The sequence below is a fragment of the Dryobates pubescens genome, chromosome 17 (genome assembly GCF_014839835.1).
Source record: "Dryobates pubescens isolate bDryPub1 chromosome 17, bDryPub1.pri, whole genome shotgun sequence".
Classification (NCBI taxonomy): Eukaryota; Metazoa; Chordata; class Aves; order Piciformes; family Picidae; genus Dryobates; species Dryobates pubescens.
Window position 1 is genome coordinate 4,218,761 of NC_071628.1, and position 27,320 is coordinate 4,246,080.

A 27,320-nucleotide genomic window follows, 5' to 3' on the forward strand; every position below is an offset into this window, starting at 1 on the left:
ATAGCTAGGGAAACAAGGTTTGATTTAGCTGCTCTTCGGAGCAGGTGAAGATCAAAAAGTTGGTCTCGAAATTCAAGCAACCCAATGTTATGCAAATCATGTAGGCATTTTGGCATTAAAGGGGCAGCTTTCCCAAGTAGTTATTCTGCCTCCTGGCAGAGGACTGTTCTGGTTCCTCTACCCTAGTGCATGGGAGGATGCTCTGGTATGAACCCCACTTTTCTAAGGCAGAGTGCAATTTGCAGCATCCCAACCTAAAAGTGGTGTGGAGGAAGTCCCCAAATGAACAGAAACTAAGGTTTCTTCCATTGTATGTTAACATACCTCAAGTTTTAGGGTTTTGTGGTTGGCATTCAAGCAAGTTCATTCCTTCTTTGGAGCTCTTCTGAGGAAAGAACTGTCCTCAGAGGATGGGTATTGAGTGTCTCATCAGAATTGATGGCCCTAAAATGACTCTGAACTTAACTTCTTCATCTGTCTGCACTGGTTTGATTATGGAAGGGAGTATTTAAGATTGGAGTACTTTGGAGTTTTGCTGTTTGTGCCTCATGTGGAATTAGAACTGGAAGGATAACTGGAATGAAACTAATGTTTTCTCCTTAGACACTTGCATGTTTGTGGGAGTTTTGCTTCCATTCTGGTCAAGAGATGGTTTGTTTTTTTCTGCAAAGCCATTGCTGTTATTTTTAAAGCTTAATTAAATTTTCTTGTTACCAGAACTGTTAATACTGCTTGGGGAGGACATCTCAGTTCCAAGGGCTGGAAAATGTTCTTGGGGCACAACTTCCTTTCCCCAGCTGGGACATTGCCAGGGAGAGAAGTGCACTCTAGGAATTCAGTGTTGCTCTTTCACCACAAAGTGCTAATTTATTCAGTCATTTAAAATGTCCTGTGGTTGTAGGAGCCTCTTCTGCTGTAATCCTTTAGTGTAGTTCTCTATAGTTGCTGACTGTCAATAAGGTCACTTTGGACCTGTGTGAAAAAAATGTTGTCCTGGTCTAGAGTCAGCAGCTCTGTAAAGATGAGGGGCTCATGGTGGAATACTCAAAGTGCTAGAAGATAAATCTCTGTAGAAACCATTGCAAGTGTCGTCCCTTTGGCACACATGGGAGAAGGTATTTTTGTGTGCCTCATCTGCATGGGAAAATCTCCTCAAGTTTAGAACTAGATACATTAAAAGACTGCAAACCAATGTAAATTAAAGCAAAATAATAATCTGCAGTTTGCAAGCAACTTGATATGTCTGCTGTTAATATTATGTGGCAAGATGATTGCCAAAGCAGTGATTTTTACCCTTGATGTTAGTTTTGTGTACGTGGAGGGGTTTTTCCATCAGTGGCTGTGGAAGGAAGACAGTGGAAATTCTTTCCCCATGTGCCCCATCCCTCATGCTCCTTTTAAAAGTGGTTTGGGGGACCTTAAAAGATGCTTTTTTGTGAACAGGGTGCATCAGTTGTTGCTTTAGTTTCTGGTTAGGGGTTAAGAAGCAGCAGGATAATTCCATCAGAAAGTCGAAGTGTAAAGTGAAGAGCTGCTCAGAATAAAGATTGGATTCTAGTTATGTGTACAAACCTCTTCAATGAAAAATATCCTACAGGAAAACTTCAGGGACAGGTAGTTCCAAGGGAATAATTAAAATTTTAATTAAAAAAAAAAAAATAAATAAAATAAATCTTCTGTCATTCCTGATGGTTACAATTAACTGCTCTCAGCTCTAGCTCAGTGTTTAATGATACACCAAGCAAGCTAGAATTACTCTACTGAAGATTTTTCCTATGCACAATGGTATCTGGTTTTAGCTGCCCTGTAGAACTTAGTCTGGAAGCTGGGGAAAGAAAAAGGAGAGAAATGGAAACTTGTAAATTCAGGACAAAGTTAAAACAATCTGGAGGGTAGATGAATCCCTGGAGATTTGCTAGGAAATGAAAGTTAAAATCATCTGGTTCCTTCTGCTCTGGAGATGTTGATTTATTTCCCTACCAGCGAGGCTGACAAGTGCAAACTTCTAAAACAGCAGATTTCCTGAGAGGTCAGCCTGTTTTCTTTATTGTCAAATGGGAGGTGAGAAGCATTAAAATGAAAACAGAGGGGGAAAAGGACTTTTTCCATGGTGGAAAGGTAGAAGAGGGATGAGGGAGCCAGGTAGCGACTGGCTCCTAACCAGGCAAGTGATCCTAGCAAGCTTTCTACCATGCTGCTCTGCCAAAAGTAGACATTTAGGAAGTATCTTCTGAGAATCACAGAATGTTAGGGGTTGGAAGGGACCTCCAGAGATCATCAACTCCAACCCCTCTGCCAGAGCAGGGTTACCTGGAGCAGGTCACACAGGAACTCATCCAGGCGGGTTTTGAAAGTCTCCAGAGAAGGAGATTCCACAACCTCTCTGGGCAGCCTGCTCCAGGGCTCCGTCACCCTCACCATAAACTGTGTCTCCTCATGTTGAGGTGGAACTTCCTGTGCTGTAGATTGTACCTGTTGTACCTTGTCCTATCATTGGGCATCACTGAGAAGGAGGGTCCTGATTCTGTTTTTTGTGGGCAGGCACCATACAGGACCATGAGCACTGGCGAGGGTTAGAGAACTCCTCAGCTAAGAGTGCCATGCAGGGCGAGGGAAGGAAGAGCCAGGGAAGAGAGGCTGGAGTCACTCATCGTTACTATGTGATGGGGGACATCCCAATCCCATTTATCTCACAGATTGTCCAGTGCCACTCTTATACAAAGAGGTTTCTGCATTAAGTCACATCAGGTTTCAAATTCAGTGTCTGCAGGAAGATGTCTCCAAGTCAGGAAATACATGGAGTGTGTGTCCAGAAAGAGCAATCAAAGTCTGCTGCTTGCAGCTCCAGCTGGTGTCCTAAGGCTCTCTTTGAACATTTAGTCTGCTGGTGTTTCACAGGCAAACAGAAAATCCTTCAGGATTCAGTTTTTGGTGCCTGAGGATGTGCTCCCATGATTCATACTATGTCTGAGCTGCAGACAAACATTCATGCTTCTGCATGGAAAATAGCTGGCTCTCTCCTGGCCTTTTTTCAAAAGCTGGGTATTGAAATTCTGTTCCCAGAGGCTGTTTTGTATCCCTTCTGCCATCTGAACACTGCTGTGTCCTCTCTTCCCACCTCAAACACTTGGAGTGCCCGGAATCAAAGGGCTGTGATCACTGTAGACAAGGCAGGGGGTGAAGGTTTTATCATCTTCAGGGACCACCAGCCCTGTGATCCTGTCATTGAGCTTCTCTTAGCATAGGGAGACTAAAGGAAGAAAGGAATCACAGAATGTTAGGGGTTGGAAGGGATCTCTAGAGATCATCAACTCCACCCCCCCTGCCAGAGCAGGGTCACCTTGAGCAGGTCACACAGGAACACATCCAGGTGGGTTTTGAATGTCTCCAGAGAAGGAAACTCCGCAACCTCTTTGGGCGGCCTGCTCCAGGGCTCCAGCACCCTCCCCACAAAGTGTCTCCCAGTGTTGAGGTGGAACCTCGTGTGCTCCAGCTTGCACCCGTTATTCATTCTCCTGTCACTGAGCACTACCAAATAGAGCCTGGCACCTTCATCCTGACACCCACCCCTCAGATATTTATAGACATTGATAAGCTCCCCACAGGGAGGAGCATTTTTGCTACCCATAATGCATAAAATGCCCTCAAAATCCCAAGACAAGCTCATTTCAGATTTCTTTTATTGCCCAGCCCCTGAAGGTAAGGTGCTTTTTCATGGTCTTTTCTCTACAGCCCTTACTGTCTGTACCTGCAGTCTCCACTCCTGGATAAATAGCAGCAGAAATAGGAGCAGAACCGAGTTGTGGAGGAGGAGTGGCAGGGCTGAGTCTTGGGCTGTGGATAGTGAGGTTTGTGTTTTGAGTGTCTGTGGACCACCCAGTTTCCTGAGAGCAAGCAGTAAACCTCCCTCAAATCCTGTCTGGGCTCGTTTTGGCATAGGGAATGCTTGTATATAGTAGTGGTTTTCTTTGGATTTTGATGGTGATGGTTGTTGTTGTTCCTGCATTAAGACTTCTGAGATAAATACTTCATTCCTAATGCTTTTCCTTTTTGAGCTAATAAGGTATATCTGAAGCAGCACCTTAAACTTCACTGTTGTTCTCTCATTGCTCTTTTTTTTTGGGGATAGAAAAAAAAAACCCAGACGTTTTCAATACTTGGCAGAGTCACAGGACAGAGGAGAGAACTGGCTGGGTAATGGGAAAAATGCTCAAATCTCTTTTGAAAACATGCCAATGTCTATAATGCATTTTCAGTGAGTGACTCAATTGATTCTATTAAAGGAAAAAATATACTCTTCATTCAGCCTCGTGGAGCTGCTTCCACTGGCCAGCAACCCATGGGCTTCAGCCTCCTCGCAGTTTGCTTGCTTACTGAGAGTTATTGAGCTAGGTGTTTGATTAGTGATTTCCAATAGTGGGTACTGGTGGAGAGCAGGAGGATCAGAGAGTCATAGAATGGCTCAGGTTGGAAGGGACCTCAGAGATCATCTACTGCAACCTCCCCACCATGGGCAGGGACACCTCTCAACCCGACTCAGCTGCTCAATGCCTCATCTAACCTGGCCTTGAACACCCCCAGGGACGAGACAGCCATAACCTTCCTGGGCAGCCCATTCCAGAGTCTCACCAGCCTCATACTGAAGAACTTCTTCCTAAGCTCCAGTCTAACCCTACCTCCCAATCAGGTTCAAACCATTCCCCCTTGTCCAATCTCTAGACACCCTCATGCAAAGCCCCTCTGCAGCCTTCCTGTAGGAACCCTTCAGGTACCGGAAGGCAGCTCTAAGGTCCCTCCAGAGTCTTGTCTTCTCCAGGCTGAGCAAGCCCAGTTCCCTCACCCCATCCTCACAGTGGGGGTGCTCTAGCCCCTGGATCATCTTTGTGGCCATCCTCTGGGCTCACTCCAGCAGCTCTGTGTCCTTGTTATGCTGGGGACACCATGGATTGGATGCAGCATTCAAGGTGGGGTCTCGCCAGACCAGAGCAAAGGGACAGAATCGCCCTTCTTAAGAGTAGTTCCCTTAAATTTGGTGGGCATACATTGCTTTAAGAGTAAGGAAGATCTAACTCAGTATGATGAGGAAGGAGTTAGGTGCAAGCCTGTCAGGAGGAGGCAGAATTTGATTTCATATCTGAAATGTGTTGTATGGATATGAGCACATTTGCCTTTGTCCTCCTGTGTGTGCCCAGGTTCAGCCTCGAGATTTGCCTTTAATAAAATGTAAGATGATGTGCTGCAAAATAAATGAATCCTACTTTGTCTAGGGAGAAAAGAATACTAACATGATATTTATTGACTTTACAGTCATAATGTGGTATCTATTGACTTTACAGCTCTTTTAAGAGTAGAATGGTATGTGTGTGTTCTGCAGTGAAGCTCAGATACCACTCAGCCTCACTGAGATCAGGAGATAGCTTTCTGTACCCCTCAGCTTCACTGGGATCAGAGGATAGCTTTCTGTACCCCTCAGCCTCACTGAGATCAGGGGATAGCTTTCTGTACCCCTCAGCCTCACTGGGATCAGGGGATAGCTTTCTTCTCTTGAGAGAAGCTGAACTACAATCCCCTTGTCTCTGCAGGTGTGTTGAGCAGAGGTGCAAGGAAGGGGAGGTTCTTGGATCTGTGTAGGATCTTAGATGAGTAAGTGTGTGATGGGCATGTATGAGCAGAGGCAGCAAGCAGCTAGGAGGAAGTGTACATCACATCTAAGAAAAACAGCCTGTAAAATTGCATGGAGGGTTGTCCAGGTGGAACGTGCACTGAGGTTACCCTGAGAACTGGCTGTGATAGAGCATGAGGTCTCCTTACTTGTCTCCCCGCAGAGCTGCTGACTGGAGAAGGTCACAGCATGCTCGCCAATGGAGGATTTTAAGGGTATATAGGATTAAAGCTTCTCAGCTGACAGTTGAGCCTGACTTGGAGCAGCAGAAAGGGACTAGCTGACCTGTCAAAAGCCCTTCCAACCCCATTTTGTCATCACAGAAGTTTGGAGGAGGACAGAGCCAGAGGAAGAGAAATGTGTTGTAGAAAGCAGCTGACAGGTCTGAGTGAGTGGAGCACTGACTGTGGTGTGCTGAGCTGGAGGTGAGTGGAGGTGCTGGCAGGAGCCCCTTTGGTGAAGGGCAAGGAGCACCAGCCAACATCTGCAAATAAGTTCCATGATCTCAGTGAGAAACAGAAGGAGGACATGGGTCATTAGTCAAAGCAGCAAGTCAGGTCAAGGGTAGGAGAGTCTTTACTTTAAAAAAAAGGAAGAATCAGTGCATTTCATAACAGGCCAGAAGGGAGAACACTGAGGGAATGAGACTTAAGGGACTGAAAAAATGGAGCAAGATCATGGAGGATATTTCAAGATAGGTCAGAGGCAAAAAGTAAAATAGTAAACAGTTTCAGTTTAACAGAGGGAGAAGGAACTTGTTTCAGGAGAGAAGAAAACCAGGGGGTGGTTAGGATAAAGAGCTGTTACCCCTTTCAGTAGCTTGCTTTTAGCTCCAACATAACATGCAAGATTCTCTGTGTTGAGGCAAATCAGGAGGGGAAAAAAATCTCTGGACTTAGTAATGTGGGGTGTGGGATTGTCCAGCTGAGGCCTGCTTGCATTTGACAGAGGTGTTCAGCAAGAAGAAATGGCAGAGCTGCTGAAGCAGAGAGAGCTAAAGGGACTCCAGGATCTACTACTGGCCATGGACAAAAGCAATGGACAGCATACACTGGATGAGCCAAGGGTTGTAGATACTACAGCAGAATTCAAAGAACTCAGGCCAAGTGAGCAGGGTAAAGCATAGGCAGGCAGAGGAGAAGGCTGAGAACAGATCAGTCATCCTTGCTGAGTGACTGAAAGTCAGGGAAAGGATGAGGGACAGGGTGAGGTGATAAGGGCTGATGTTGAAATAAACCATGTGGTGTGTCCTGGTGTTAAAGTGGGAGTTTCTATCATCATCATCATTTAAGTTAATGCAAACACAAAGTGCTTCTCATTCTCACCATGACCTGAGCACTTCCCTAGCCCTAGTTTCCACGTTATTAGAGCACTGTACTGTCTTTGTTAATTACCTCTACAGCAGTATGGGTGGTAAGGAATCGCTGTGCAGGAGATAATGAACCAAAGGTGTGAAGCAGAGGAGTATCTTGCCTGCATTGCTGCTACAAATGGCAGTGAGAACTGAAGCCAGATTTCCACAGTCCTCAGCTAGTAGCTTAACTGCTGGCTCATCTTCCCTCTGAACTTCTGCCTGAAAGTCATATTTTCCACTGAGATATAAAGTTTTTTGGCTTATTTTGGTGGCTTGTTTAGTAATGCTAACAAAAAAAATGTAATTGTGAGTTACTTCTGATGGTTTTATTATTGGCACAAAACGAAGCCAGAACTATAGACCATAGAGTCATAGAATGGCTTAGGTTGGAAAAGACCTTGCAGATCATCTATTCCAACCTCCCCTCCATGGGCAGGGACACCTCTCAACTAGACTCAGCTGCTCAAGACTTCATCCAACTTGGCCTTGAACACCCCCAGGTAGGAGGCAGCCACAGCCTCCCTGGGCAGCCTACTCCAGAGTCTCACCACTCTTGTATTGAAGAATTTCTTCCTAAGCTCCAGTCTAACCTTACTCTCCCTCAGCTTCAAACTATTCCCCCTTGTCCAATCTCTAGACACCCTCATGAAAAGTCCCTCTGCAGCCTTCCTGTAGGATCCCTTCAGCTATTGGAAGGCAGCTCTGAGGTCCACCAGAGTCTTGTCCTCTCCAGGCTGAACACCCCCAGCCTGTCCTCATAGCAGAGGTGCTCCAGCCCTTGGATCATCTCTGTGGCCTCCTCTGGACTCACTCCAACAGCTTCTTGTGCTGGGGACACCAGAACTGGAGGCAGTATTGGAGGTGGAGTCTCAGCAGAGCAGAGTCAAGGGGCAGAATCCCCTCTCTTGCCCTGCTGGCCACACTCCTCTGGCTGCAGCCCAGCACTCATCTGCCTTCTGTGCTGCATGAGGGCAGTGCCAGCTCATGGTGAGCTTCTCATCAATCAGTGCAGCCAAATCTCTTTCTTCAGAGCTTCTCTCAACTGGTCAATGCAGAGTGACACTGCAGAAGGGGCCCAGCAGGGCCATGACCCCGGGTGGCCTGTGTTTGATTTGCTGTGGTGTGTTTTTCAGATAAACCGTGGGAGCTGGTGTCCCCTGGAGCCATGTCCTGATTCTGCCCTGCTGGAGCGCAAGCGGACACGGGAGTCGCCAGGTGAGCACTGTGCTGGGGGTGGCTCTGGGCAAGCAACCCCATGGTTCTCCTCACCTGTTCTTTCCCTGGGGGTACTGGTTGATAGTAGGCTGAATATGAGCCAGCAGTGTGCCCAGGTGGCCAAGAAGGCCAATGGCATCCTGGCCTGTATCAGGAACAGGAACAGCAGGAGCAGGGAGGTCATTCTGCCCTGTACTCAGCACTGGTTAGGCCACACCTTGAGTCCCGTGTCCAGTTCTGGGCCTCTCCATTTAGGACAGATGTTGAGTTGCTGGAAGGTGTCCAGAGAAGGGCATCAAAGCTGGGGAGGGGTCTAGAGCACAGCCCTGTGAGGAGAGGCTGAGGGAGCTGGGGTTGCTTAGCCTGGAGAAGAGGAGGCTCAGGGGAGACCTCATTGCTGTCTCCAACTCCCTGAAGGGAGGTTGTAGCCAGGTGGGGGTTAGCCTCTTCTCCCAGGCACCCAGCACCAGAACAAGAGGACACAGTCTCAAGCTGTGCCAGGGGATGGATGTTAGGAAGAAGTTCTTCATAGATTGATTGGCCATTGGAATGTGCTGCCCAGGGAGGTGGTGGAGTCGCCATCCCTGGAGGTGTTCAGGAGGAGACTGGATGGGGTGCTTGGTGCCATGGTTTAGTTGATTAGATAGCGTTGGATGATAGGTTGGACTCAATGATCTCAAAGGTCTTTTCCAACCTGGTTAATTCTGTATTCTGTATTCTTTTTCCTTCTTATTTTCGACCTCCTTGTCTCGACAGGGAAATGCATAAAGTAGAGAGGTGTAGTGGATCTGCCATGAGTCATTGTTAGCACGTGGTTGCAGCACTTGGCTTGCAGCAAGCTGTGTGCTGTGTCACCTTCTTCAGTAATTAGACATTCAAAACACTTCAGGATTTCAGATTTGGGATGTTTTTTACTAAACTTGAAAGGTATGATGGGGCACACAGTCATGGTTTCTAACTCAATTGATAATACAGGAAAACAAAAGCTCAGACATTTATAAACTCCTGAATCTGTGGTTAGATCCACATCAGTGGCTGGGTGTTTTGTTGGGCTTTTTTTAGTGTTTTTATTTCCCCCCTCTGAAAGCAGCCATGGTTTCCAGGCTTCAGGAAGCAGGAAGGCTGTTCAGAGCCATCTTTCCCACACCCTGCCCACCAGCCATGCCAAGCTCCCAGCCCTGCGTGCTGGCTGGTGCTTTCTGGCTCTTCCACTGGGACAGAAAATCTTGTCTGGGCAAGTTTCAAACAAGTGTTGGTGTCCAAGATAAGAAATAAAGCATTTCCTTTCATTGAATTATGCGTGTTCAAAACAAATGGAGTCATTTGTCAGGGCCCTGAACAGTGACTTTGCTTGCACTGGTCGTGGAGAGGACACTGCTTGCTTTGCTCTTGTCGTACACCTCACCCAAACCTCCCTCAGTTTATCTGAGAGCCTTGAAAGTAAACCAGGGATCGATTCACACTGAGTGTCAGATGTGAAATTCAGACCCAATCTTTACAGAGTGCAGGCTAGGAAGGGATAATGTGAGTGCCTGACCCCAGGGGTTTATTCTAGGTAAAAGGTTTAGCTCCCACTGAAGTGAAATGAGTGCTTTTGGGGGGTTATTTTTACCGTAGAGTGTTCTCTTCAGAACAGTCATGAACATTGAATAGCTGTTTCAGGAGAGGCTGTGCCATCAGCATGCTGCTGCTTTTCTGCTTGTCCCCCCCCCGATTCCTTGCCTCTTGGTATGAGATTTCTACACTTCAGGCAAGAATTTTTGCACTTTGGCTGCAAAGTGATGTGTGCTCACTTGGCTTGGAACTAGATGATCTTTAAGGTCCCTTCCAACCCAAACCGTTCTGTGAATCTATGAATCTGTGGCTTGCCAAATCTATAATCATGTACTCCTAGGAGTCAGTAGCAGTTAGATGCATGCTTCTAATGCAGTATCAGGCTGTGGAAATAGAATACTTATTGAGCTAATATTTAATAATAAAATAAGATAAATATGAATATATTAATAGTAAACAATAATGTTAATAATATTAATTGATCTAATAGTGAATAATAAAATCAGATCAACCTGAATATCTTAATAGTTAACAATAATCTAACATTAGTAATGTTAATTGATCTAATGGTGAATAATAATATAAACCTGAATATCTTAATAGTAAACAACAATCTATCATTAGCAATATTAATTGATCTAATAGTGAATAATAAAATCAGATCAACCTGAATATCTTAATAGTAAACAACAATCTATCATTAGCAATATTAATTGATCTAATAGTGAATAATAAAATCAGATCAACCTGAATATCTTAATAATAAACAACAATCCAAAATTAGTAATATTAATTGATCTAATATTGGATAATAAAATCAGATTAACCTGGATATCTTAATAGTAAACAACAATCCAACATTAATAATATTAATTGATCTAATATTGAATAATAAAATAATATAAACCTGAATATCTTAATAATAAACAATAATCCAACATTAATAATATTAATTAATCTAATATTGGATAATAAAATCAGATCAACCTGAATATCTTAACAGTAAACAATAATGTAACATTAATAATACTAATTGATCTAATAGTGAATAATAAAATCAGATCAACCTGAATATCTTAATAATAAACAATATCATTGATAATATTAATTGATCTAATATTGAATAATAAAATCAGATCAACCTGAATATCTTAATAATAAACAATATCATTGATAATATTAATTGATCTAATATTGAATAATAAAATCAGATCAACCTGAATATCTTAATAATCTAACATTAATAATACTAAGTAATCTAATATTTAGTAATAAAATAATATACATCCAAATACCTTAATAATAATTATAATCTAAAATTAATAATATTAAGTAATCTAATTTATACTTGGGTTAATTAATCAAGTAGCTGTATATACAAATAAATATTACTAATTATGGCAATACATGTCTGTAACACAGGGAGAGGTTTTTGTGCTGCTGAATGTGCTCTCTGGTCAGGCTGAAGCCTCAGGAAGATCTCAGGCTCTGCAGGATCTGGCCTCTCTAGAAGTAATGCTGTTACTGCACATGCATCTCTCTGGCTGCACCGCGGTGCTGTGCAATGTAGAGAGGGCAAGAAAAACCTGGCATCACCTAACATCAGGGAAACCACCAGCTGTTGTGAGGTGGCTAACTGAAAAAGCCACCACTTGATTGGGAATTAGACTTTGGGGGTTTTTTTCACCTGCTGCCATGGCTTGTAAGGACGGAGTCTGCAGAGCTTAGAAGGTAACTCCAGAAACTGTAGCTTCTCCTTTTCTCTCAATACTGTTGGAATGAAGTCCCTGGAGGTGTGCAGCAGATACATGGCTAGCAGCACAGAATTGGAGGGCTCAGCCCTCTTTTGGAGGACACAAGGCTTTGGAAAATGTATGCAAGAGACTTGCTTGGAAGTTTTCTCCTTAGGGCTTTCTACTGTGCAAGTTTGCTTGCCTCTGGTATGTGCAGAAGTGTGTTGCCATCATCATTGTATTTCTACCTGCCCCTCCAGAGAGAGGAGCAGGTAAGCATGGCTGTGCTGTAAATCCAGCACACACAGCAAGCAGGGGTGGATGTGGAACAGGAGTCACAGTCCCTGCGTCATGGCACTGCTGTCCCTGGGGCTCACCATGCCACATGTGTGGAGATGGAGCTCAGCATTGTGCAGTGCTTCTGCAGCTTTAAGCAAAGAAATGAACCCAGTGAGCTGAGAAAAAGGATGGGGAAGTATTCCCCTCCCCACACACAACTGAAAATGAGGGAGAGTGGAGGGAAGAGAGAGTTGAGGATTTAGTTTCTCAGGCCACATGAGCTGAGGTGTGGGGGGGGTCCCTGGCACTCCTCATCATCCTTCCACACTGCTTCATCTCCTGTGTCCCTTGGAGGCTCCTGCAGAGGAGGCTTTGCTGCCTCTTGTGATTTATCACCAGGGTGAGGTATCCATCCCCTGGCAGATCTGGACTGTCCCTGCTGGTTTTCCATTGGAACGTGGCTCGAGCCCCTTTGTTTTTCAGTCTGGGCTGTGGACATGCTCTGCTGGCTGCCAGCTGGCTGGCCAGCACCCTGGCCCGCTCCCTTACAGCCTCTCTGTCTCTTCTTTGCATTTCTCCTCTTCTTTGTTTTTTTTTAATTCCCCTCTCTTATGCTCTTTTCCCTCTCTTCTCACCCTTGGTGATGGAAAAGCAGTTCAGATTTTCCAGGTTTACCAAAAGAGCAGCAAGCCCAGGGAGCAGCTACACCACCTCCAATAAATGCTTTTCCAATTCTCCAGTGTGGAAACTCCTCCACAATATCATCAGGTTTCTGACCAGCTTCAGCTGCCCCCCTGCCCTAAATGGGTGCAGCCCCACTGACATCAATAAATTATTTTCTTTGAGAGTGGAGTTTTCTTCCATGAGCTGGGCTGTGTCTGGAGTGTTGGATAGCTGCTGTCAGGTGCAGGTTAAGATGAGAAAGGGAAAAAAGTGGCATTCAGCTACCCAAACCTGCCATCGTTGCATTGATGTGTAAGTTTGATGTTGCCAGTGATGGAGTTAGGTGTAATTTAAGAGGGAATCAGTGTTTTATTGCCCTGGCTCCTCTCCAGGGAGCTAAGCATAGCTTGGATCTCTTTAGTCAGAGCAGGCTGCAAAATAACACCTTTTTTGCAAAGAAATCCTAATAATTAGAAAATATTTTGAGCTGGAGGAAAAGAATTTGTGGTTCTTGCCAAGGTTGTCATTAATACTTTTGCCCTAAAGGCTGAACAGATGAAATGTTGTGCAGACATTTTTTTTCTATGCAAATACATGTCTGTGAAGGTTTTTGGAGAGGAAAGGCTTTCTCGTGGCTGTGGTCCCTGTGCTGCTGGTCAGCCCAATGCAAACAGCTGGAAGCATTTGAGAAGAAAGAGATGCAATGTGCTTATACTTAAAAGCCATGAGTTATGAACACTTTACAAAACACTCTAATTTTTGAATGTTAAGGAAAGTCAGGCTTGTCATGGAAGTCATGCTGGTGCATTTTCAGTGAGGTGTATCAAAGCAGGAATGAAATGATTGTCCCAACGTGCATTAAAAGCGCCTTGGAGTGTAGAGGGAATCGATTCTTTAATTGAGAAAGAAAGCAAACTGTCAAGGTTTGTTTCTACATTTAACGAGTAGAAATCTAATTTTGCAGTTGCTGCAGTCATAGGATCATGGAAGAGCTTAGGTTGGAAGGGATCTTGGAGATCTCCTCCAACCTCCCCACCGTGGGCAGGGGCACCTCTCAACCAGGTTTGACTGCTCAAGGCCTCCTCCAGCCTGGCCTTCAACAGCCCCAGGGAGGAGGAGGCAGCCACAAGCTCCCTGGGCAGCTTATTCCAGAGTCTCACCACTCTTGTATTGAAGAACTTCTTCCTATGTCTAACACTAACCCCAACCTCTGCTTCAAACTATTCCCCCTTGTCCAATGTCTAGACACCTTCATGAGAAGTCCCTCTGCAGCCTTCCTGTAGGATTCCTTCAGCTACTGGAAGGTAGCCCTGAGATCCACCAGAGTTTCTCCTCTCCAGGCTGAACAACCCCAGCTCCCTCAGCCTATCATTACAGCAAAGGTGCTCCAGCTCCTGGATCATCTTTATGGCCTCCTCTGGACTCACTCCACCAGCTCTGTGTCCTTCTTACCCTGGGGACGCCAGAACTGGAGGCAGTATTGGAGGTGGAGTCTCAGCAGAGCAGAGTCAAGGGGCAGCATCCCCTCTCTTGGCCTGCTGCCCACACTCCCCTTGATGCAGGCCAGCTCACAGCTGCCTTCTGTGCTGCATGAGGGCAGTGCCAGCTCATGGTGAGCTTCTCCTCAATCAATGCAGCCAAATGAATACACCAATCAATGGGAAGCATCCTGTTCTGCTCACTGTGGGGTACCTGATATGCAGCATCTTTAGCAGCAGCTCAAGCTACTGGCATATCTGCCTGTTCAATGCAGCATTTGTTTGTACTATGTACTTGGATGATGCACTGAGAAGGAGTTTCAAGCTCTGGAATGAATTAGGTGGAAATTTGCAGTTCTGGGAAGCGCAGGCAGTTTGTGCAGGTTTTAAATCCTTGAATTTCCTGACAGTATGTGAGTTGGATGTGTGGATGCTACAGAAAGCATCAGATTGTAACTTTCTCTGCTTTGCCCCCACAGAATGCGAGAGCTTCTTGGAGGATGGGCTGAGCAGTGTCTGTGCTTCGTCACAGAGTCACCTTAAAAGGGAGTCTGGGAGCGAGTCTGACCTCTTCCCCTTGTCTGGTGATGGGATGGAAGACCTCGTCTTTGGAAAGGTAGGAAAGCCTGGGTATGGTTAAAAGCCCTGCAAGGCCCCGATTTGCTGAAGCTGGTACTGCAAACACAGATCACTGCGCTTTGAAACCTGGAAGTGATTACCCTGGAGCGGAATAGATGGGAAGGATCCGGTCCCCTTTTCATGTGCAGCAACATGAGGGATGTATTTACTAGCAGCAGAATTCCAAAAGCCACAGTGTTAGAAAGATGCAAGTGATTTGGGCTGTCCAGAAGCAGATCATGTGCTAGCAGAGCAGTTGAAAAGGTGGATTTTCTTGCAAGGTTGCTGGTGATTGCACAGCTGATGCGAAAGCCACCTTTAACTCACCTCACAAAGAGCCTTTCTCCAGCAAGCAATGACCTCTGCACTGACACCTTCAGAATTAAATACTGTAATTCTCAGAGGACCCAATGCTTTGCTGTAAATCCAATGTGACTCCCGGGATAGGAAGGAAACACTCACTCTGAATACTTAAGGCCAATTGCACTGAATGGTTTTGTTGCCTGGGTGACACACCTCTGGTGCCTTTTTGCGTGCAAGCAGAAGGAGAATGTTTTCAAGTTTGCTTAAAATCAACAGCAGAAGTCATTACTAACCTTAGTCATTCCTCTGACCTTTGTCTTGCTCATGGCTGAGAAGTGGAAGGAGGGGTGGATGAAACTTGAGACAGAGAGTCAGCCTCCTGAGCAGAGGATGCCTCGCTTGAGCATCAGTCTTGTGCTGTCTGCATCAGAGCAGCCCAGATTTATTTGGAGGATGATTAGGTTTTGCTTTTTAAGAATCATCTTGGTGGCAATTTATATTCTTGTTGCCATAAGCAGATGATGAAAAATCACCCAGAAAGAATAGGGTCCAGCTTGACAGGGTGCTGAACTATATTCTTACCCTGAAAGGTTGGACTAGATGATCCTGGAGGTCCCTTCCAACCTGGTATTCTATGAGTATAGTGATGCAGAATATAAGGGGATGTAAACCTTCTTCAGAGCAGCCATCATGTTGGTCTCTGCTCCTTGAACTCATGCTTACAGTCAGCTCCAGTTTACCTGTTTGAGCAGGCATGGTTCCTGCTCTGAAAAACAAAACTTTCAGAGTTGGTTTCACCCTTGCTTTCAGGAAAATATACTTAATGAAACAGAATTCTGCCTGTTTGAATCAAATCAGATGGTGGTGAGTATTTTCCATCAGGATGGGAAACACCACAGCCCAGGCTAAGTGATCTCATCTGCTATAAATGAACAGAAGAGTCATCCTTAATGCACGTGGTAGGGCACAGAGCTCACCAGCCTCACCCTTTCCCATCTTACCCTTGAAGTGATGCAGGACCCTGGATTGTGAGACCATAAAGGCTGTTTTATCAGAGCAGAAGACGTGTCTACAGTTATGTTGTGTAGAATGGTACCAATTAGGACAGCCAACTGCCATTGGAGCCTGATTCAGTGCTTGTATGGGGATGTGTGGGAGAAGAGTGCTGTAGGAGCACAAATTTCATAGAAATTTAACTTATTTTTTCCTTTTGGGTGGAAAGTTTCCTTCTCCAAAGACAAGAAAGACAAATTGAAAAGCATAGGCAGTGCAGTGTAGTAGTGATGCTGCAGGGGATAGGAGGAGGTGTTGGGGAAAGCATATCTTCAACTGCCAGTGGAAAGTGGGCAGAGGGAGGAAATTATTTTACTCTGTAGAAAGGGAATATCTTAATCTGGCAGGCTTTGCATTGTTCTCATGAAGCAGTGAGCTGCAGACTTGGTGTACAAGTGGGTTCAAAAGGTTTCTGAGTTGAGTTTAGGAAGTCATTCACAGCTAATCTCAACCTCAGTCATGTTCTTTTGTCTCTGCTTTGCTGACTAACTTGATTCCTTGTCTCCTTCCTCAGAATTTATCTGTAGTTAAAAGTTATTTCTTGGAGGACCAGAGACAGTAATTTAGTTTTGTGAGCTTGTTCCTTAATTCATTTTTTTTGTTGTTGTTGGTTTTAGGCTACTGAGCTCAACTGGTGAAACTATAGTCTGTAAATCTTTTTAATAACCACTAAAATAGGAGCTGGATGTAAGCTGTCATCTGAAAAATATTGCAAGATCCATCTCTTGGGTGTGGTGGTTAGTTGGAAGCCTATTAAATAGTACAATTTCCATATCAAATGAGGAAGAAAGAACATGTTTATGAAGCAAAAAGAGAATCTCAAACCTTTCAGTGTCATGATTATTGTTGCTACTCGTCCTGTTCTTGGTTGCCCTTTGTATGGAGCAAGGGCAGAACTGGCTGAGCTGTTCCTTTATTGTATACATCTCTCCTCATTTAACTGTGGCAATACATGAATAGAAATGTAGGAAAAGTCAGCCATTGGCTGCCCAGGGGCTTTGGGCTATTCTCATAGATCTCACCTGAAATTCATAGAATTTAGGCTGTCCTTCTGTCCCAGGACCATGAAAATTGGAGTCTGTGGGGTCGCAAAATCTGCAGGTGCCTTAAACTGTCCCTGGTGTTTGATCTCTTCCAACCTTGGTGATTCTGTGATCTCCTTGCCATGTCATAGAACCACAGAATGGTTTGGGTTAGAAGGCACCTCCAGAGGTCATCTAGTCCACCCTCCTCTGCAGTCAGCAGTGGCATCCTCAAGGAGATCAGGTTGCCCAGAGCCCTGTCAAGCCTCACCTTGAATATCTCCAGGGATGGGGCCTTAACCTCTTTCAGTGTTCCACTGTCCTCATGGTAAAGAACTTGTTCCTAACATCCAAGGTTATCTTGGTGCTTGTCTCCTATTTTTTCTTGCTCTGAAGGGCATGTACTGAGCTGCCAGGTCCAGAGAGCTTTAGCACTAAAACCTGACTTGTTTTTTCAGACTTTGGAGGCTCTCCCTCCAAAGTGAGGTCTAAGGCTTCAGCACAATGTTTTGGTTTTTTCCTGCGTCAGCGCTTCATTTCCATGTCCTGCTTTTCCTTCTCTGCCTCAGCCAGCCATCTGGGCAGGCTCTGCAACACCCTCCTCCTTGAATGATTAATGCTGCATAAGGTCATTTCTCACAAAGATCTGGCAGCGTCCTGGGGCGTAGCCCATACGCTTTGCTCATCTTAACTTTTAACCTGCCACTGAAATTCAGCGTTTCTGGGAAGTTTTTTAAGGTGCCTCCTGGGGAAGTGAGTCAGACAAAAGGCCCTTGGGAAGTCATGATCTCACAGATCATTGTCAAAGGGGTTGCAGCTCATCTCCCTTGACTTTTTGGTTTACATTCTAGCCTTGTTTTGGTTTGCTCGAGGAAATGCACAGCTGCATAATTTTGTTGTTGTTGTTTGTGATTATTGTTTCTTTGAAATACAGCCACAGCCCCAACAGCAAGGGAAAGAGGGAACAAAACCAAAGCCAAAGGAATAAAAACTGGGGGGGGGCTTTCAACAGGGGAAGATTCCTTCACTACAAATCATAAAAGTGTTGGTATTTAGTGAACAGGAGGTTATTGAAGTTAATTAGAGGGAATTAAAAGCTCTACTAGACTCTGCTGGATTATATATCCAAACTCTACTAGGTTATATATCAAGACTCTGCTAGGTTATGTATCAAAACTCTGCAGGATTATATATCAAGCCAACCAAGGATGTTAACTCCTTTAGTGTAATGATACACCAAATAAATTTGGGGAGGGTGCCAGTTTTTCATCTTTCTAATCCTGTGGCACCTTTCATGTTCGTTGCCACATGAAAGATCAGGGGACGGAGTAAGCTCAGCGCTTGGTGTGTTGTCATCACCAACATGATTGAAAGAACTTTTTAATTCCACTTAACAAGACCTCCTACAGAGGGAGGGATTTAGTTGAAGAGGTTATCTTCTACCCCCCACCAACACAGTGATGTCTCTTATCCCTGTTCACGAAGAAGTACATACCTTCTTGCTCAGAAAATTAATCTTTTTTAATGCCTTATCTCATTTTTTTTTCCCCTTGCTGACTTCTCCCCAAGTAATGCCTCTGAGAGCAAAGGAGAAGCCCATTAACCCATGGCTGAAAAGGCTCTTTACAGCCACGAGTTTTCTCCTCCCAGTTAAGGGTTGAATTCATTAAGGTGCAAAGCCTTGTACATACATATACATAGAATATTTGCTTAATATTTCATTTTTCTTCTAGGAAATAAACCCCACAGCCAACCAACCAAAACAAACCAGAGACCCATTTTTAATCTGCAGGCTGTATTTTCTTACTCAAATAGGATTAAAGAGAAATGCATATTAACAGGCACTTGGGCAGACAGCTAATTCTTTGCAGAGGTGGCTACAATGCAGATATTTCTTAGATGTGTCAGCCACACTTGGCAGTTTTCAGGCAGAGTCCTGGTCTTTTCTATTAGCTATTTGGCTTTGGTTTTAAAAGGGGGGGAAAAAAAAGTTTAAAATATTTAAATCAGTATAAAATATCTTTTAGAGGGTCACAGGTTCAAGGCAGTTGTTTAATGTGTTCTGTAGTCAATCTGATGGTGAAGGTAGAAGTTAAAATGGACCCAATGTATGTCCTGGCTTTCAAATAGCACTTTGAAAGCACTTTGAACTGCAGTTTAGCAGTAGGAAACCCAAATCTTCCCTGCTAGGGATGCGGTTTTCATCCTGCATTTTAAACTGGAGCACTGTTCTCATCTGGGAAACAATGCATTCCTCTTTTTACTCACACAATCACAGAACTGTCAAGGTTGGAAGGGACTTCCAGGATCATCTCGTTTCAAGCCCTCTCCCATGGACAGGGACACTTTCCACTAGATCAGGTTGCCCAGAGCCACATCCAGCCTGGCCTTAAAAACTTCCAGGGATGAGGCTTCCACCACCTCTTTGGGCAACCTGTTCCAGTGTCTCCCCACCCTCATGGTGAAGAACTTCTTCCCAAGGTCTAATCTGAATCTCCCCACCTCTAGCTTGGATCCATTCCCAATAGTCCTATCCCTTCCTGACACCTTAAGAAGTCCCTCCACCAGCTTACTCCAGTTCCTCTCTATATATTTTGACGTTCTTCACTTTTGTTGCTAGATTTGGTTCCCATGTTAACCTTTCCAAACTGTCCAGTTCCTCCCTGTATATTGTGGTGTTCTGCAGTTTTGTTGCTGGATTTGCTTCCCATGTTAACCTTTCCAAACTGTCCAGTTCCTCCCTGTATATTGTGGTGTTCTTCACTTTTGTTGCTAGATTTGCTTCCCATGTTAACCTTTCCAAACTGTCCAGTTCCTCCCTGTATATTGTGGTGTTCTGCAGTTTTGTTGCTGGATTTGCTTCCCATGTTAACCTTTCCAAACTGTCCAGTTCCTCCCTGTATATTGTGGTGTTCTGCAGTTTTGTTGCTGGATTTGCTTCCCAAGTTAACCTTTCCAAAGTGTCCTGTCCTTCCACTGCACAGCCAGTGGCTTATTCCTCTCTCCCCGTGCTGTGCTGCCCCAACATCTAACAGTATTTTGCTGTCTCCCTCTGTCAGCAAAGCGAAGCAGGCTGTTTCCTCTGCTGAAGGAGTATTACCCACATAATGACTACTTAATTTGTCTGGATTTAAGCAATTCAGTAAGCTCTCGTCATGACTCACAGATTATCTCGAATAATACCAAACGCCATCAAAAACTTCACAGAGCATCCATTTCACTTCTGGCTCAGTTTAACCCTGCAATTCATATTTAAATGTGTCAAATCCAATCGTTTCTAACTGCACCACCAAAGTGTTTGCACAGCTTCAACATTTCTAGTTTGTACTGAATCCAGTTCTGGGCCCCTCAGTTTAGGAAAGATGTTGACTTGTTGGAAGGTGTCCAGAGAAGGGCAACAAAGCTGGGGAGGGGTCTGGAGCACAGCCCTGGGAGGAGAGGCTGAGGGAGCTGGGGTTGCTTAGCCTGCAGAAGAGGAGGCTCAGGGGAGACCTTCTTGCTCTCTACAAGTACCTGAAGAGAGGTTGTAGCCAGGTGGGGGTTAGCCTCTTCTCCCAGGCACCCAGCACCAGAACAAGAGGACACAGTCTCAAGCTGTGCCAGGGGAGGTTTAGGCTCGATGTTGGGAAGAAGTTCTTCATAGAAAGAGAGATTGGCCATTGGAATGTGCTGCCCAGGGAGGTGGTGGGGTCCCCATCACTGGAGGTGTTTAGGAAGAGACTGGATGAGGCACTTAGTGCCATGGTTTAGTTGATTAGATGGTGTTGGGTGATAGGTTGGACTTGATGATGTTGAAAGTCTTTTCCAACCTGGTTAATTCTGTAGCTGGCATTTCTAACCATGAAGTGAATGCCTTGGGAGGGTTAATATTTTTTAGCATTTTTTTCCCCATATTTTTGTATTTAAAAGGTGTGTTATGTTTTGGTGCTGTGCTGTGGATGCCTTTTCTCCCTCCCCATCCCCCCTCTTTTCTGTCTTTGATGGATGACAGAGGGGAAATAGTGTGACAGCTTTTGTTTAAGCCACCTTAAGAGCGTTATTGTCTACCTGTTAAACTGAAAAAAGAATGAAAAATTGCCACATTTGAAACAGGGCTTCCCTCTAAAGAGTGAAATAATTGATTAGGGTACTTTGGGAACATCTCCATTTCTCTTTATTCAATTTAATGAGAACTTAGAGTGTGTGCCCAAAAAAACCCAACCAAACACACACACAGAATCACAGAATTGTCAGGGTTGGAAGGGACCTCAAGGGTCATCCAGTTCCAAGCCCTCTGCTGTGGACAAGGACACCTCACATTAGATCAGGTTCCCCAGCCTGGCCTTAAAAACTTCCAGGGATGGGACTTCCACCATGTCCCTGGGCAGCCTGTTCCAGTGTCTCCCCTCCCCTTATGGTGAAGAACTTCCTAAATCAAACAAAAAAACCACCACCAAACAACAACAAAAAAAAAAACCCACTCCAAAACAACTAAAACCCCTAACCAAACATAAAAACCAAAGCACAAGAAAGTGTCTGAAACATTTCACACTGTTGGGCTCAGAAGTCAGGGAGGTGGGATCCAAGGTGAGGACTGTCGTGGGGCAGCACCACTCCTGCTCATCCAGCCTTCTGGGGGTTTTGATGCCCATCTCTCCTGTCTAATAATGGAGTTTTGTGGCCAGTTGTCATCTTGCCAAATGAGAGCTGACAGCCTGCAGCTCCTTGAGCTCAGCTTGTGCTAAGCCCCAGCGAGGCTGCCGTTGGAAGACAATGACCGGCGGTGGCTTTGCCGAGCAGTCTGTTATACATGGCCTGACAGATTATGCTGCCTGCTATTATTTTTAATGATACAGCACAGGGCTCTGCAGGAGAATAAATTGAAACTCCCCCTGTCTGTCCCTCGGGGCAAACACTGTTCCATGCTGAAGGTGATGTCAGAGAGATGCTTGGGGTTTGTTGTTTTATGCTTGCCGTGGGGAGCGCAGAATACGCACAGGCTCTGTGGGCTCTATGGTCAGCGTGGGGCCTCGGGCCAAAGGGAACCAGTTTGGCTTCCACTTTATTGCTTTTGGAGCAAACTAAACCCAAAAAATTGCAGTGTGAGTGGAGACCTGTAATACAGGGTGGCTGATCCTGTGGAACAGTATCTTTCAATTGCAGTTGGATTTGAAAAATGCTGCAAACCCTGGCATTAGCTTCCTGCTGAATGGAAAGTAGAGAAGGACAGGGGATTGAGCTTTTATTTTTCCTGTCTGTTTTCTGCTGTTGAATAATTGACCCTTTTGTGCTGCCTGATGCAGTGGAACAGTGTGTTATCCTTGAGGTCTCATGACTGAGTTACAAACTCCTCCCAGGTCCCACCGGAGAGGCTGGAGTTTGTCATCAGGAGTCAGGATGGTCCAGCTCCCCATTAATCGCTCTCTGTGAACCTTTGGCAGTTTTATGGCACTCTGACCAATTACAGATTTAGTCAGAAATGGTGAGAGGAGCAGGATTTGCTGTGCAGGATGAAAGGTGGGATTGGAGAAAGGAAGTCAGGCAGAGGACCCAAGCTGGCAGCCCGGGGTTATGGCAGCCAGAGACTTACGGGGTGGAAGAGATTACTCCGCAGAGCATTTCAACCTCTGTTAACAGCAGAGGAGAAACTCTCACTATTGTGATGGATTATTTGCCTCATGCTGTCAACTGGGAAGTCTCTCAGCTCCTGTGACATCCAAGATATTTGCATTTATTTAAAATGCTAAATGTATTCATTTCGCTGGCAGTGTTCAAGGTCAGGTTGGACAGGACGTTGAGAAGAAACCTGATCTAGTGAATGATGTCCCTGCCCCCACAGCAAGGGAGTTGCAGTAGATGATGTTTACAGGCCCTTTCCAATTGGAACCAGTCCTTTAATCTATTTTTAATTTTTCTTATCCACAGCAGCCTGAAGAGGAGCAGTCTGCTTGTGATATCACCAGCTCCAGTTCCTCTGCGGATGACACCATGTCCCTGGAGAGGAACTCATCCCTAGGCAGCGACACATCCCTTCCCTTCCCACCAACAGTGAACTTTGTCCAGCCCAGGGACAGGCACAGCCTGGATGGCAGCTGCACCAACATGGTGGCCACAGAGGGAGGAGAGAAGGAAGAGGAGCTGGACAGCATCACAGACGTGCCCACTCACTCCTCTGTTCTACGAAACTCCATGCGGCCGCTGTCACCCTTCCGTCGGCACAGCTGGGGGCCGGGGAAGAATTCCACCAATGAGGCAGAAATAAATCAGAGGAGGTCAGTGTGGAATTGCTTTTATTTACTTTGCACCCACTCATGCACATTTCTTTTTTTATGCTTTAGTCTCAGCATGACAGAACAGAAAACTGAGGATGTCACTTGTGATTATTTGTTTTCCCCTCGGAGAGGTGAAGACAATCTCCTGATGTATGTTTGGGGGTTTTTAAACTAACTTTTCAAGACTGAAGTATTTAATGCCTACAGTCTGCTGGAGCTTTCCAGAGCAAATGAAATTACCTTGGGACAGGTCTTCTGTTTGAACTGTCACCACCCCTTTCTGTATGAAGAGCTTCGTTAAAGGAATTGTTGGAGTGTTAAATCTCATTGACCACGAAATAAACATGACCATATTGCTCTGACTGTATTAAGAGAGAGCAGGAACAGCAGGGATTTAACAGAAGGTGTGGAGGCTCCTCACAGTGGTGAGATGGGTAGTGACTGTTTCACAGAACTGATTCCATCTCAGGCTCTCATGGGCAGTAAGTCCCACTGAGCTAGTCACCGATGTCCCCGGTGGTGACCAGGAACAATCACAAGCATCCTTTTCCCATTTATTTGCTCAGAAAATATGAGAGGGAGAGGTGTAACAGACATCTGAGTGTGTAAATGTTGGTGCCAAGTGACCATGGGAAGGTGCTCAGCCCCACATCTCAGTGGGGAGGAAGATGAAGGAAGGTGCACACAGTTGGTGTAAGGTTCCCTGCCATGCTCTGCACTGTTCAGCATCTGAGCTGTCTGAGGCTCAGGCTCATGACCTGAACGTTCTGAAACTAGTATGGATTTGGCCAATGTTTTTAATGCTGTCAGAGCAGGAATGGGCAGTTGTTTTAGCAGGGTCAGGGTGCTGTATCCTCCTGTCCCTCCAGTGTAGAGCTGTGGTTTACACAGGCTGCAAGCACAGAGCTGCTCTGCAGGCTGCTTGCTGCTGCCTTCATGGCCAGGGGTCTGCTGCTGAGATAAACAGAGCCATTGCATTTGGTGAGATCTGTTAATTAAAGCTGTCTGCTTACTGTGGGTTCTTGGTAAGTTGTGACTGGCCCATTTGGATAATCCAATGAGGGACAGCATCCTTTCCATCTTAGGAGCTGTTGCTGTCACTTAAAGGAATATCAAGGACCTGTCAGATTTTAAAGCCAAAATTGGAATAATCAGGAACATAGCAACATAGTGAAAGACATTATTATGATCATCATCATTATCATCATTATTATCATCATCATTATCAATAGAATAGAATAGAACAGAATAGAATAGAATTAACCAGGTTGGAAAAGACCTTTGAGATCATCAAGTCCAACCTATCACGCAACACCATCTAATCAACTAAACCATGGCACCAAGTGCCTCATCCAGGGTCTTCCTAAACACCTCCAGTGATGGTGACTCCACCACCTCCCTGGGCAGCCCATTCCACTATTATCAGTTGCTCAGGGAGGTGGTAGAAGCCTCATCCCTGGAGGTTATTAAGGCCAGGCTGGACAGAGCTCTGAGCAACCCGATCTGGTGTGAGGTGTTTGTGCCCATGGCAGAGGGGGTTGGAACTGGATGATCCTTGAGGTCCCTTCCAACTCTATCAGTTCTGTGATTTTATGATTTCAGTACTGTTTACCACTGCCACCTTTTACTGGCTTCATTTTGGGACCCCATGTACTATTTAAATGAAGTTATACATAGCTTTTTAAAGCTACAAAAGAGTTAGCATAAGGTACCCGTGCAGGTTTATGACAGAACGAGTCCAATAAGCTCATAAACTCATTTAGAGAGATTTGTTTTTAAGTGTAGGACCTGTTGTGTAAGGATTTCTGAGGGTACTAAACTGCATAGCTGGGAATTACTGTTAACACTTAACAGATGGGGTTAAGCTCTCCTGCATCAGGCTTTGGAGGCTGTTTCTGATATGGGAAAATGCATTCATTGTAAATGCAAGGACATTGGAGTTAAAGGAACACTAATTATTCTCAGATGTTTCTTAGCTACAGCTGCTGCTACGTGAGGCTGGCTGGCACATAGGTTAATTAAAAAAGAAAAGCTGGATGGGTCTCTGCTGCTAATTTGGTTCCTGTCAGGTTTTATGTTTCTTTTACAAAGGAATTTGGATTATTTGGTGTTGGGTTTTTGTTTTGACTTTTCCCCCCACTTTGTTCTTTTCATACATGGCTGTTGAGATGTTGAGATTCTGGTTGCTTAGCAAGCAACAACAAATACTGAGGAAGTGAAGCCCAAACAAGTGACTTTCAGACAAATCAGCTAATTTTGAGTGTTTGCTTATTTGTGTGTTTTATATGCAGTAGGTTGGTTTCCATTTGAAGGGGAAAACCCTTTATTGTAACCTGACTTTTGCAAACCTGGAGTGAAGCCTCAGCAAGGTTTCTCATGCTGATAGTCAGGACCTGTGCTGCTCCCACTTCCTGCCACCCCTTGTCAGTGCTCTCTCCTTCTCTGGGCACCTAGTGGCACTTCTTTACTCCTTAGGTGAGCAGGTTGGACTCACTAAATGAGCAGAAAATGAGCCAAATGAAAGGTAATTGCTGTCAAAACCAGCCCAAAGATTAGAACTAGGCTACACAGCTGAGAAGAGGAATGGGGTGGCTGCCTGCATGGTCAGTTTTGCTCTGAGAGGTGCCTTCTGCTCCAGCAATGGACTTGCAGCCTGATGCAGCCCCCACCCCCATCAGAAAGTCCTTCCTCAATGGCAAAGGTAACTAAATCAAGGTTAAACAGAGCTGCTGCTATGGAACCCAAAGAGACTAGGGGGGGGAAATCATTTTTTTGGCAGGAGTTGGTCTTTCCTAGGCTTAGATGTTTTCTCTTTGTAAGAGGATAGAGCATAAAGCTTTGTTCACAGAAAAGATCAAACAAATGTAATCGTTTTAAATAAGATGTGAAAACATGCTCAGTTCCCCCCCCACACTTCCCCTCCTCAAATGCACTTCACAGATAATCCTCATTGTCTGCTTTCTACTGTTAAAAACACAAAGCAAAGTAACAAGGCTGCCACAAAAGGATGTTCATCCTCCAGTTAATTCCTGACATTCACAGCAGATTTCAAATGCCTGTCTTTCAACAATGATTTTAACCTTCAGGTCCCAGGAAAGAAATGCCAGCATTTTTCACTGATGGATTAAGTGGTGCAGAACTGGAGCTGGTGTTAATCACAGCTGCTAAAAGCTTCTGTCAAATGGTTTGTCCTTATCTAAACTTTAAACTGACCTGGCTTTGGCACCAGCTAATTTGCACCGTGGTCAATACCTGTGAAAACCTTCTTTCTGTACCCCCCCACAAAAAACCCCCACAATCAAGCAAACAACAAACAGATTCATTTGTGAAAGAGAGAGGAGGAAAAGAGAGATTCATTACTTCTTTAATATTTAATTTTGTGGTTTCCCTCTGTGTTCCCTCCCTTTGGTGGTGGTGTGTCAGGGATATTATTTCTTCAGCTGCCATTTGTTCATTTTTCTCCATTCAAGCTGCTGACCACTCTCCATGATTCATTTTCAGTTCAATGCGAGTTCTGGGGGATGGTATAAAGAAGCCTCCCATTCATAGGAGAAGGTACAAAGCCAACTAACATGATTAACTGTTTTGCATTTGAATGTCTACTAACTCCATACTGTCATGTTAGTAAACCTGTAGTACCTCAGAAAGCCTTGGTGGCAGAGCTGTGTATCCTGCTTGGCTGCTTTCCCTGTCCCGTCTGACCCAGGGCAGTTTTTCTGCCCCACAGAGCAGAAACTCAGGCCATTTTCCCTAGGGAAACAGGTTGATGACTTGGAGAAATCAGAGTTGTCATTTTGTTGCCCTTTGCCATTTGTAAGAATTGGAGCTGTGTTGAAATAATTGTTTACCTGTGAGCATGTTCAGTTGGGATGTAAAGCACATCAGAGACCCCGTGCCGAGACTCGCAGGAGAGTCACCTGGGGGAGGACATGCACCAGACACGAGCTCAGAGTTGGAGAATCCCCTGTAGATCTGCAGCTGCTTGAATGAATCCCCTGTAGATCTGCAGCTGCTTGAATGAGATGGCTTTGCTTTTGTTTTCTTGCTGGTTTCAGCTCATGCAGATGAACATCTTCATACCAGTTGTCTGTTAAGGCTTCTCTGTAGCAGCTGTGTTAGAGCCACAATACCCTGA

General features: G+C 45.0%; 1 protein-coding gene across 10 annotated transcripts in view; it reads left to right on the forward strand.

Annotated features, from left to right (window-relative positions):
• The window catches only part of AKAP13 (A-kinase anchoring protein 13), a 176,368-nt gene that overhangs the window by 100,136 nt on the left and 48,912 nt on the right, over window positions 1–27,320 (forward strand). For 5 of the 10 annotated variants that reach the window (XM_054169118.1, XM_054169120.1, XM_054169123.1 and 2 more), the window contains 4 exons: window positions 8,150–8,231; window positions 14,418–14,554; window positions 22,839–23,185; window positions 26,687–26,740. In XM_054169118.1, coding sequence (XP_054025093.1) covers window positions 8,150–8,231; window positions 14,418–14,554; window positions 22,839–23,185; window positions 26,687–26,740 — 620 coding nt within the window. The remainder of the gene's footprint in view (window positions 1–8,149; window positions 8,232–14,417; window positions 14,555–22,838; window positions 23,186–26,686; window positions 26,741–27,320) is intronic. The other 5 variants (XM_054169119.1, XM_054169124.1, XM_054169121.1 and 2 more) reach the window with 3 other exon arrangements.